The 11,888-nt window shown below is 36.7% G+C and overlaps 2 protein-coding genes across 6 annotated transcripts in view; one reads left to right on the top strand and one right to left on the bottom strand.

Moving 5' to 3' along the window:
• Window positions 1–4,276, top strand: part of LOC111495916 (protein SABRE-like) — a 20,513-nt gene extending 16,237 nt beyond the window's left edge. Inside the window, exons 15-23 of the mRNA XM_023146077.1 lie at window positions 256–480; window positions 1,065–1,204; window positions 1,672–1,744; window positions 2,235–2,336; window positions 2,446–2,586; window positions 2,764–3,084; window positions 3,160–3,327; window positions 3,419–3,797; window positions 3,873–4,276. Of these exons, the coding sequence (XP_023001845.1) occupies window positions 256–480; window positions 1,065–1,204; window positions 1,672–1,744; window positions 2,235–2,336; window positions 2,446–2,586; window positions 2,764–3,084; window positions 3,160–3,327; window positions 3,419–3,797; window positions 3,873–4,057 (1,734 nt within the window). The 3' untranslated portion in view covers window positions 4,058–4,276. The remainder of the gene's footprint in view (window positions 1–255; window positions 481–1,064; window positions 1,205–1,671; window positions 1,745–2,234; window positions 2,337–2,445; window positions 2,587–2,763; window positions 3,085–3,159; window positions 3,328–3,418; window positions 3,798–3,872) is intronic.
• Window positions 4,277–5,269: 993 nt separating this feature from the next.
• LOC111495925 (GATA transcription factor 19-like) lies at window positions 5,270–11,483 on the bottom strand. Of its 5 annotated transcripts, none has more exons than XM_023146095.1 (10): window positions 11,387–11,483; window positions 10,919–11,226; window positions 10,098–10,184; window positions 9,888–10,021; window positions 9,246–9,353; window positions 9,005–9,119; window positions 7,961–8,020; window positions 7,418–7,651; window positions 6,764–6,844; window positions 5,270–5,876 (listed from the first exon to the last, which is right to left on the bottom strand). In XM_023146095.1, exons 2-10 carry the CDS (start codon window positions 11,204–11,206, stop codon window positions 5,811–5,813), a joined length of 1,173 nt encoding a protein of 390 aa, XP_023001863.1. In that variant the 5' UTR covers window positions 11,207–11,226; window positions 11,387–11,483; the 3' UTR covers window positions 5,270–5,810. The 5 variants fall into 5 exon arrangements, with proteins under 5 accessions (XP_023001863.1, XP_023001862.1, XP_023001864.1 ...); XM_023146094.1 differs by having other exon boundaries at window positions 10,919–11,285; window positions 11,387–11,480; XM_023146096.1 differs by lacking the exon at window positions 11,387–11,483 and having other exon boundaries at window positions 5,270–5,720; window positions 5,808–5,876; window positions 10,919–11,380.
• Between the last annotated feature and the right edge of the window lie 405 nt (window positions 11,484–11,888).

Raw genomic sequence — 11,888 nt, 5'->3', positions numbered from 1 at the left:
TTTTTTTTTTTTTTTTTTTTTTTTTTTTTTTTTTTTTTTTTTTTTTTTTTTGCAAATTAAAACTTAAATCAAGATTTCTATGGAGTTACAGTCTACATACTTGCACATTCTTTTGGTGGTGACGGTAGCCTAGTCAGTGACGTTTTGCTTATAAGATACTCTTTGCATACACTTAAGTTTATAGTGCATAACCCTACTCTTCTTATGCCTTATTGTTTAACTCGATAGATATATACTCAAAGTGCATCTTTCCAGGTGCAAGGATTGAAGAGAGAGCTTGTAAATGCACAAAAATCTAGGAAAACGGCATATGCATCGTTAAGGGTGGCTCTTCAGGATGCTGCTCAGGCACGATTGATGGAGAAGGAGAAGAACAAAAGTCCTTCATATGCTATGCGGATTTCTTTGAAAATTGACAAAGTTGTCTGGAGCATGCTTGTTGATGGTAAACCTTTTGCAGAAACTGAACTAAATGACATGGTGAGAGTCTAAAAAGTCCTTCATTTCTAAATTTCCTATGCATATATATACACATACATACATATAAACAGCAAAAAGAGAAGCAGAATTTATAAATGCTCTTCTCTGAATGTTCCAAACTCTAAAAATGCTCGTCTTTCAGCAAGTTTCTCTTGATATCTTATTATCTAGAGTTCTTGTAGTTTCAACTAGGATGGTGTGGTTGGGATATCTCATCTCCTCCTTTCTGTATGATTCTCTTTAATAATACATTTTCATGTTTCCTATCCAAAAGAAGTTGCAACTATGCTAGTTGGTTTAGATGCTTCATGTCAAGAATATCACGGTTGTTTGATTTTTCAAATTTTTACAAATTACCCAGGGTTTCAGGATTGGTGAAATCTCAGCAGTAAAATCTAGTAATATTATTTAAAAATTGCTGTGAATTAGCTTGAGGTCAGGCTTGATGTATACTAATGCTTGTCGGTTTTTTTTTTCTTCTTTTCTTTTTTGGGATGATATTCAATAATATTTTTGTTATATATCTACAATTATGGTAATGCTTGATTATTGTAAGTAATACTTGTTACCATCTGTTACTACAGTTTTATGATTTTGACCGTGATTACAAAGATATTGGCATTGCTCAGTTTACTACGAAGAATTTTGTTATACGAAATTGCTTGGCCAATGCCAAGTCTGACATGCTTCTATCAGCATGGAATCCTCCACCAGACTGGGGAAAGTACGTTCTTTTTCAGCTCTTTTTTATCTGTTTCTCCTGCCTCTTGGTGAAAGTATTACAAGTCTGTCTAGGCTACATCCCTATCCCCTTAGTATTTGGTTTTCATTGGATAACATGCTAATTTCCTTCTGAAGTTCTCATATAATCCTTGCTTTTGGATGATTCGAGATTATTATTTTCAACCCCACATGGATTATTATTAGCATGGATGATTCTGAAGTTCACTATTGGATTGTTATTATTCACGCCTTCATGGGTTGTTGACTCTCTCTGGTTGACCTTAAGGCTGATGCACTTACTTCAAGAAAGTCTAAATGCAAGAGTGGGATTGGCAATTCTGTTATTTATTGGATACTCGAATGCCCCTTCAAAATGAAGTTCCTGGTTTTCCTTGTGTAATTATTTTAGGTACTAATTGCTTCATGTGGTTCTTCAGAAATTTACAGCATCTACTTTAATGGCTGCAGATTAGTCATGGTTCGAGTGCATGCAAAGCAGGGAGTTCCGAGGGATGGAAATTCACTTCTTGAGATGTTACAGGTAATATAAGCGCTTTTGTTTTCTCCAAATGTTCAAGTATACTTCGTACAAATTTATTATGGTGAGCATTTCTTTTATAGGATGCATAGTATGAGAATGTTTGATTCAATGACATCGTCAATTTGGATGTTTTGCGGTGGTAGCTAAAAGGACCCTTTGAGCTTGTTCCATTCACCTTATCTTGTATGTTCCATTAGCGTTGTGGATGATCATATAGTTAACTGTGGTTGCATGGGAGGTGTGGATGGGTTGCAGCAACTGATTCTCTTTTTTTTTTGTTTTCTCTTTTTTACTTTGAATGGTTTGTTGTATCATGAATCTTCCGGTGCATTTGTCATATGAACCACTTCAACATTTGAAAATAATATCATAGTAATTTCTGTTTCCCAAAAAAATTCAATTAAGCAGAATTATCTTCATCATTATAATTTTGTGATCTAATCCACAGTACATGATTGTTTTCTTAACGTGTTATTCTTTACTCTTACAGGTAGACATTTATCCCCTCAAAATTCACTTGACTGAGGCAATGTATCGGATGATGTGGGGGTACCTTTTTTCAGAAGAAGATCAAGATTCACAGAGACGGCAGGTGAGTTGAAGGCCTTGTTTCTTTTGGGATCCAACTCCTAGGCGAAAGGCAGCCTTCTACTTTAGTTTTCCCCAAGTATAGATCATGAGTGGCTCAATTTTTGCTGCAGGAAGCTTGGAAAATTTCTACGGCTGCAGGCTCAAGGCGCGTAAAGAAAGGTGAAGTGTCCACATCAAAAGAGTTAGAGATGTTCTCCAAATTAGGTTTCTCCCTCGGTGGTCAAGGATCTGCCAGCGCCGAATCCTCTCAAGTGAGTTTATTAAGCTCACTTGTGGCTCATGGGGCCAGTTTTCTTTTCTGATAATAATTAATTATCTTATGATCATTGGTTTCTTCTGTTGAGATCGCTGGTATTGATTGTATATGAGTTGTATTCCTCCTTTGTATCATGCTCCTTTTCTCATCAATTGTCCGATACTTTCTGCAGGCATCAAAGTCACAAAACCCCAAGTCTAATGCTGGCAGCAGTTCAGGCTCCGAGTTAAGAAGAACATCTTCTTTTGATAGATCTTGGGAAGAGACTGTAGCCGAGTCTGTTGCTACTGAACTTGTCTTGCAGAGCATCACCAAAAGTGGACCATTAGGCTCTGGTGAGCAACCAGATGAATCAGCTAATAAATTGAAAGATCCCAAAGCTCTCAAAGCAGCTGGTCGCTCATCCGAAGAGAAAAAGGTGATTAAGCCTCAGGATGAGAAAAGAGCCAGACCTCGAAAGTTGATGGAGTTCCACAATATCAAGATTAGCCAGGTTAGTTAGCTCAGTCTATAAATTTGTCGTTGAATCAGTTAATGAAACAAATCACTCAACGAACTATTGAAACAGGTTGAGTTGCTGGTTACCTACGAAGGATCAAGATTTGTTGTCAATGATCTAAAGCTGCTGATGGATACATTTCATCGTGTTGAGTTCACTGGCACTTGGCGTAGGCTGTTCTCTCGAGTTAAAAAGCATATCATCTGGGGAGTTCTAAAGTCTGTTACAGGAATGCAGGTGAATTTTCATCACCACCTTTAAATTTATGAGCTTATATTCTAGATTACTGAGGTCAGTTATTTACAATCTAACACCTCCACTCGTGCAGGGTAAGAAATTCAAAGACAAAGCACATACTCAAAAGGAACACCCCAATCTGCTGGTTCCTGACACCGACTTCAATTTGAGCGACAATGAAGGGGCTCTAGTACTAAAGTCGGACCAAAATCCAGTAACCTGGCTTAAGCGGCCAGCCGATGGGGCAGGTGACGGATTTGTTACATCAATCAGGGGTCTTTTCAACAATCAGCGTCGCAAGGCCAAAGCATTCGTGTTGCGCACAATGAGGGGAGAAGCTGATGGTGATTTCCCAGGAGACTGGAGTGACACTGAAGCTGAGTTCTCGCCTTTTGCTCGGCAGCTCACTATAACTAAAGCAAAGAAGCTTATTAGGCGCCATACTAAAAAGTTCCAAGCCAGACAGAAGGGTATCTCCCCCACTTCTCAACTCTTTCTTTGATATCTTTATTCTGTCTCTGACACTGAGAAATGCAATGTCACAGATTCATCTCCTCAACAGAGGGACGAGTCCCTGCCGTTGTCCCCAAGGGAAGCCATCGCATATGATGAAAGCGATTCTTCTAGCGGCTCATCATTTGGAGATTTTACTGAACAGGAACAGCTGCAGCTTGAGCAAATGAAAGAGGAGCTTATGGCAGCTGGAGCAACAAATGAAGGAGAAGCTTGAATCCTCCTTTCATGGAGAAGACAAATAATAGCCAGATATCTACAATGGAGGATGGCCCATGGAGAATAAAGCCGCCCCATTTTTCTAGTTTATCTATAGATATATATATATATATATATATATATAAGGTTTCAGTTAGCTCATAAATTTTTGAGCAACTGGAAATCCAATTTTGTCCCTTCATATATTGTTTATAGTATATAATAATAATAATAATGTTTGTTTCCTAAGTTCTCAAGTTCAGTTACTTTCATTATTCTCTTGGGAAAAAAAATTAGTATTATCACTAAATACGATTAAATAATATTCTTTTAATATAGTCGACACCAAATCCTTTTTAAAAAGAATGGTAATGTGACTGGGAACAAGAAACAAAGATGCATATAAGATTTTTTTTTTTTTTTTTCCTGTTTTATATATAAATGGAATGCCCTCTTTGAAATAAATTCTCCTAGATAGAGATTTTTTTAAAAAAAAATTATTAGATGAAATCAGTTTAGAGAGATTATCAATTTCATTCATCTCTTTGGACTGTTATATGAAGCCCCCGAAAGGGGATCAAGGTTTTTCTTAGAGATGGAAAATTCGCCCGCCGGGTTTTATCAATTTGCAAATTCTTCCTCAGTTAAAAGAATGAAATTGGCTGATATTATGACAATACTAGGTAGCATAGATATCATTATGGGAGAAGTTGATCGTTAAAATGATAATTGATACATCACAAGTCAATAGGATCCCCTCGAATCAGAAAAAAAGAAGAGGGGATCAGAAAAAAAGAAGGGTAGGTCCTCATGAACTTTTATTTCTTTCTGATTCTGAATTGCTTCACAAAATTGATTCAGATCAACTACTAATTATGTTCTGTAGAGGCATCAAATCTCTTCATCACTTCTTGCCCTTCCTTTATTTGGATTACGTCAATGAATCAATCGAATTCGTTCATTCGTTCAAGAGATCATGTCTGGATTGCTCTGATTAATGCCACTTTATCTTATTCATCTTGCAATTGTGTTCGGCTTTGTGTGCAATCAAGAAACTGTCTTTGATTCTTCAAATGTAATGTGAACCAATGGCAAAACATCTCAGATCAATCTCCTTCAAATTTTCTTCTGTACATAACCAAGAACACTACAATCTTCCCAATTTTGCACATCCATCATATTCTTACACAAAATAGGTCCCCGAAGGAGAGGTCCATCAACTGGAACTACAAGGCTAGTAATGTGCAAGTTTATTCTATTACCAATTGCTTAATGAGTCATTGTATATAATAACATTGTCAACTAGAAGCAACACAAAGGTCTATCTTAAGATACAAACACAACAAGGATTTGATCCCTTCATCATTATGACGATAAATTATGGAAGAAGACTTCCAATGAAATTGAATCAAGAGTAACCACCCTACTAAATGAATCACTCAGATCATAAACTGATGGAAGAACTCAAGTGAATCCTCTAACAACTCGACTTGTACAGAGAACACAAACAGTTTCTGGCAGAAATATCAACATCGTCGGACAATCTAACGTTAGCTGAAAGCAGCGTGCAACCTCCTGGGGTTGAAAGATGACCACTGCACACTTGAACCTTATGTCATGGACGTTTTTGTAATTATACAAGTCCTATCTGCCACTCCATTGTTGATACTAACTTTTAACATCTAGGATTTATGACGGCACAAGAAATTATTAACAGCCAACGTATTATTTGAAATCTCCTTGACCCGTTGCCTAAGCAAACGATTTACCTTCTAATCAAAGTTAGTGGGGATGTCTATATCGGTATCCGAAGGATTAGCAAGTTCAATAAGAGGTTCCTGAAGATAAAAACTAGTATAAGTAATTGAATATCAACCCAAACAATATTAAATGCAGCAAATTCACATCACTTAACTGAATTTACAATCTATCAACACCAAATCTAAAAAAATATGAGGTTGACAATTGGCTTGGCGGCCATCAGATGGTTCATACAAGTAATCTCCTTGAGGAATCATTGGAGCACAACAAATAATAGTACCAACAACTTATAACTAAGTTTCAATTCAGGGCTTGCAAGAATTTTAGCATCTAAACATAAAGGTCACCTGAGCGCCTTGGAGCATATTTATTTGATTACTGTACCTCTGTTAAAGGCCTCAAGTAACATTGTCCTATGAAATGAAAGGCAAGTGGGGCAACAATGGTGTTTAAGATAGGTTTAGTATCAGACTATTATGATAAGTATTACTTTGCATCAGAACAAAAAATGTTAATCTTGTGTAGTAGCTCTCGCTCCATCTTTATGGATTATTATAGATGTGGTGATCCAATTAATCAACTATTGATATAAATGCTTAGTTCCTTTGGTTCAGAATTCTAAAAGATTTTGAGTTTGTTGGGCATATTGAAACCATGTTCCTTCACATGAAATTGTTTAAAGCAGTAGTTTCTGCAATAGTTTGAATTCCTTTCTTTTAAGGGCTATATAGGTCATAATTAAACTTCTTTTCAGGTTATTATTTTGACATAACCCATATGTTGTTTTCTTAACGTATGATGAATGGTTTAATGTGATGTAGAGAATTTATACAGCATGACAAAATATGTTCAATTCCAGATATCAAAGCAACCTGGATGAGATATCCAAAGCGCTAGACTTGCAAGGAATTAAAATGAAAGATAATTCATTGTATTTATCCTTCAAAACAAAAATAAGCAATACCTGCTCATCATCATTTGTTGAATCATTGACAATTTGCATGGGCAACGAATTTGTTTGGCCACCAGTGGTTTCATTTATGTCCTGCACCACAAGGAACATCAAGTTACTTCGGAGTTGCACACTTTTCTCGTCAAGTATGAAGCTAAGTGCTCAAGGTTTTATTTTGTTTTCATCTCCGGAGTCTTCAAAAACATTACAAAAACAAAATTCTGAGGGTAACCACTGATACTGCCAAGCTTCAAAAATAGCAAATGCGCAGAATGGTGCATAGAACATCAGCAGGTTGAATTGAACGCTCGATCAATAAAAGCAAGGAGCAAACGGAACGAAAAATGGCTTATGAAAGTACACAATAGGGTGAATAATATAATAAAATACAAATCAAAGATAAGCTTTTTCATGTGAAGAGAAGAAATACATCTGACAAGCACCTTTATCGATAAAGAGTACAGTATCAACACGAGTAACTGGGTGGAAGTGATGATTTTCATAATGGGAGTTTGATATTTAGGGTGAATGGGCAGAGTTAACTACTCCAAGGCAAGAGAAAACAGGGGTAGATAAAGATCCAACAGAAACTTTCAAATGCAGGTAATAAAAAAAAAAGTCATATAAAAGTCAAGAGGCTTAAAATCGATTGAGATATGGGCATACTTCCTCCTCATCAAGGTCAACAGAAGGATTACTCGAGCCTTCAGTCATAGTTTTACCAGGATCCTCGGGAGTTCCCTGCATGCATATTGTATGTGCATTGGCTTGCAGATAACACAAGCTAGCCAAATGGAAGGAGTATTTGTAATGGAGAGAAAAATAGAGTAGTACATGTTCATCCGGGATGCCCGAAAATTCTCCCTCCATGATTGTGGGTTTGACATCCATTGGGGTTTCCTGCAAATCAATTGAAGACAAACTAAATCAATGGAATAACAGCATCCAAGCTTTCTATGAATCAAAGACAAACTAGTGGTAAAATGTAAGATTTCAATCACCAAAACCCCATTTCATAACCCTTTTGATTTGGTTTTTGGTTTTGAAAATTAAGCTCATAAATACTACTACCACCTATAGGTTTATGGGTTTCTTTGTTTTGTTATCTACTTTTTACATATGTTTTCAAAAACCAAGCTAAGTTTTGAAAACTAAAAAAGTAATTTTCAAAAAGTAATGAAAAACAGTGATTTCTTTTATATCACATACAGGTTCCGTGTGATCCACAGACACGTTTCTCCCTCCCTTGCTGAGATCTCTCAACGTGCCCTGTAAAAAAATAAGCCGGTAAAAAAAAATGAATTAAGGCTAAAGAAAATGTTGCAGAAGATAAAGGCCAATAAAGACTGCATGAAGAAATAGAATATATAAAGATTTTAAATCCATAAAGTATTCTTGGATATAACCCTGCCACCTTCATGATTTTTATAAAACTACCTTCTTTTCAGTCTTCAGACAGGAATATTGTTTGGAAATAACAACGAGCAACTTCTTTTGAGAGGCTGCTCTTCACGAATGGGTTTTTCATTTGGTTCAACGGAGCAAAGTAAAAAACATAAGCTTTAAAATTTTAATTCTGATCATGTTTCCTTTGGTGTTGAAAATGGATCTAATGTCAAACTTAGAAAAATCTTTGAAGGGCAATTCTCCCTTTCTTAGTGGCCCTACGACCCTTTCCAGGACTTTAGAGTGTTTCTTAACAGTAATACCCCACTATAAATCAGATCGGGACCCAACTAGCAACCTAAATCACGACAGAATCTGCATAACAGATGCACTCCAAGCACAGCTATCCCCTTCTATGCTAGCTGGAAATCTCCTTGCCCCACGGAAGATAAACGGATATGGGCATCGAAACAGATCTTTAACCGAAAATATTTTCCTAGATCTCACAGAAGAGTGATGTTATCATTGATTTTCATCTCTGTGAGGTGATTTGGGAAGGAAGATATATGAGAAGATCAAGGAATTCTCGTGGGATCTCTTGTTGGGCAACCTTTTGAATTCTTTTGAGGAGTATTTTTTTGCCATTGATTCTTGGTGAAAACAATAGAAGCCTCTCGGTTATTACAGCAATATCTCTACTGCACTAGTGAAAAAACATTTGTAAATTTCTTGGCACACGGTTTTCTCTATTTTTGTTCTGTTAGCATAAATAAATGCTCCTTTAAAAAATAATAATAAAAGGAAAAGAAAGGAAAATATATTCACAGATGTAAGTGGACATCTAAGTTAGAAATGTGTAATATAAACCTTGTTTGCCCACATCAAACCACATGCATTGCATAAAGTTCTTGGTCCAGCAGGGCCACGACGCATTGCAGGTGTATTGTTCTCACTAACACCACAATGTTGACATTTCCGCAAACTGAAAAATATTTTAGAAACAAGAAATATTAATGAAGGTATATATATATATATACATACATCCAAACAATATATCGTTGAAAAACAATTTCATACTCAGTGATAACAGACTAAAACATGAACTCACACAGTTTCTGAACGAGTACCATCTTGGAGGCAACTATGTGCTGACTCCCAACTTGAAGCACCTGAACTTTCTTTTAAGGATGCAAACTGGCCATTCTTACGGTGCATCCTAGAACAAAGATGAAAAATAATAATAATAATTAAATGTGCATGGCTATTAAAACTGTTTCACCAGAGGTGAGATTTTCTTTTATTTCCCAAAAGATCAGAGTAACATTAGTTTCTTGAAAAGAAAGAAGGTTGTCACGCATACCCTAGTTTTAATTAGAGTACATAAATTTCTGTATAGGAAAGTTACATTATAATCATCAAGTTCGGTCCAATGAGAGATTCTATTCTAACAGCAGCAGAACAAAGTCCAAGATAGACATTTCAATGCTACCAAATAGGGGACATGTTCACACCCCAATCTGGATCACAAATATTGGATGCAAAAATTCACCAGAATAAATATAGATAGTGTATTATCTAACACGCTATATCCCTCAGTTGAGACCTAGAATTTTGTAAACTATATCCCGTAAGCATCTTGTACCGAACGATGAGAGAAAAAGAGGATGGGAACAACTATAAAGTACTGTGCAAAGTACAAATTTCTCACTAAGATTTTGATTCCATGCCATAGTAGCCCAAGTCATCTTACCTCTGTGCAACCTCTTTCCGTACGGTGTACCTAATTTTCTTGTCAAAACATCTCTCTTTCCGTTTTTCACGAAATCTAACCAGGGAGGCTATTCTCCGTGATAAGTTGGAGCGCTTTGGGGTGTCAACCATACCCTGAAGATGGTAGGCAAGATCTAATATATGAATATAACCACATAATATGAAGTAAAATTTCCATGATTAGCATTACCCTGTTAATATGATCATATGGTACTTCCATTGTGGGTACACTGGTTGGTACGTCACGCCCTCCAAGAAGTAAGAGCACGGCTTGCACCTGTGACATCAAAACCAGGTAACTCATCCAAAGTTAACACATTTCAAAACTATAATGGATTATTATCCCCATACAGTCAAAATATTTATACTTCAAAATTTTCTAGCAAACAACAATATGCCAATTCACCATCATTTAACCACATGCCCAATATCATCGCTTGACAAAACAAGAAAAAGTTTCTGCCTTCATTTCTATTGTATGTTCTAACTGTTCCTTCAAAAGTTGCTTTCATTGCCATTCTTCTTTGCTTTTTTTTTTCTTTTTTTCACAGAACTAACTTCTTGCCAACGTGGTTACTGCTTTAGCTTTTACTTCATCGCATTGTAACCCAATGTAGAAAAAACTTGACATGACCAGGAAAGGACAGATAAACAAAATTCTGATATCTGCGATTGATTGTACGATATACCCTTTGAAATAAGTACGAATGTTCTATCAGTCAGAAAATTTGAACAAACGTAGTAATGGATGTCTACCCAAACTATCTATCTCTCTCTCACTATCATTTTTCTTTCAGAAAAAAAAAAAACTCCATTCCATTCCAACTCCAGATGATGACGTCCTAAGCTCTGTTCTTGGCTACCATAGCTTGTTTTGAAAAAATTCAGGCACTCAGAGTAGCAAAAAGACACCCAGTTAGGTTCATGAAAGTCTCAGCAACTCCAGCTAGTTCAAATTAAACATAACTACGAGAATAGGAGCATATGCTTATTTTGATAACAGACGAATACCTTTTCGGGAGTAACTGCAGGGAACACATAAACCTCGCCCTCGAAAGAAAGCGTAAGTTCACTAGTTCTAGACGCCATAACCAACCCCCCAAGGTTCGCGACGCTCACTGAAGTCATACGAGCCTCTTCGACATCATCCATAACGTCGCCGCCGCCGCCGCCGCCGCCGCCACCACCACCACCACCACCATCTTCATATTCACCGTCGTCGTCCCCCATCATTGAAGGAACTTGGACATGTTCCTGGAAAGGACGCGCTTGCAAAGGCTGAGGATTAGCAGCCGCCATGAATTTGTCGAAAGCCCTAACTGCACCAGAAATGAAGCCCTAACCATCAACCAGCTTCATGAGGCAAAGATGAACAATTCCACGAAATTTCGAAAACCCAGAATCAATCGAAAATTCGAGCTCGAATAAGCTTCAGAATCCAAGAAGATAGAAAAATTCAAACAAAAAATAAAGAACTACCAGAAATGGTTAAAGGAATTGCAGGATGTGCCCTTGTATTTCCTTGGAGAGACTCAAATGGGTAATTTTTTTAATTTTCAGCCTTTATTTTCTTTTCAAAAAATAATCATAACAAAAATTAATGACGGCGACGGAGATTTTTCGAGTTTTTAATATAAATACTAGGGTATTATACTCTGCGACGCAATGTATACGACGTTCATGGCGCCCTCGTCTTCAGCCGTTTGTTTGAAAAAGAAATCTGATGTAAAAAGGGACCCACATGAGTTAACGGTTTAGATGAGTTAGCGGGTGAAGGACTGTACTTTTATCATCAGATCCAACGGCTGGTAGCAGCCAATAAAGTCGTGGGATAATGTCTGAAATTATTTAGGATATACAAGTGGGCCCCACTTTTTGATAAATAACGACCTTACTATGTTTGGTTCTCGTTGACTCGATTTTGCCTATTTCACTTTCGAGAGAAATTCGTAATATTATTAATATTCTAAATTCTTAAATC

The sequence above is a fragment of the Cucurbita maxima genome, unplaced genomic scaffold (genome assembly GCF_002738345.1).
Source record: "Cucurbita maxima cultivar Rimu unplaced genomic scaffold, Cmax_1.0 Cma_Scf00022, whole genome shotgun sequence".
Lineage (NCBI taxonomy): Eukaryota > Viridiplantae > Streptophyta > Magnoliopsida > Cucurbitales > Cucurbitaceae > Cucurbita > Cucurbita maxima.
Note: the sequence above shows the minus strand (reverse complement) of the source record. Positions and strands in the feature narration are given on the sequence as shown.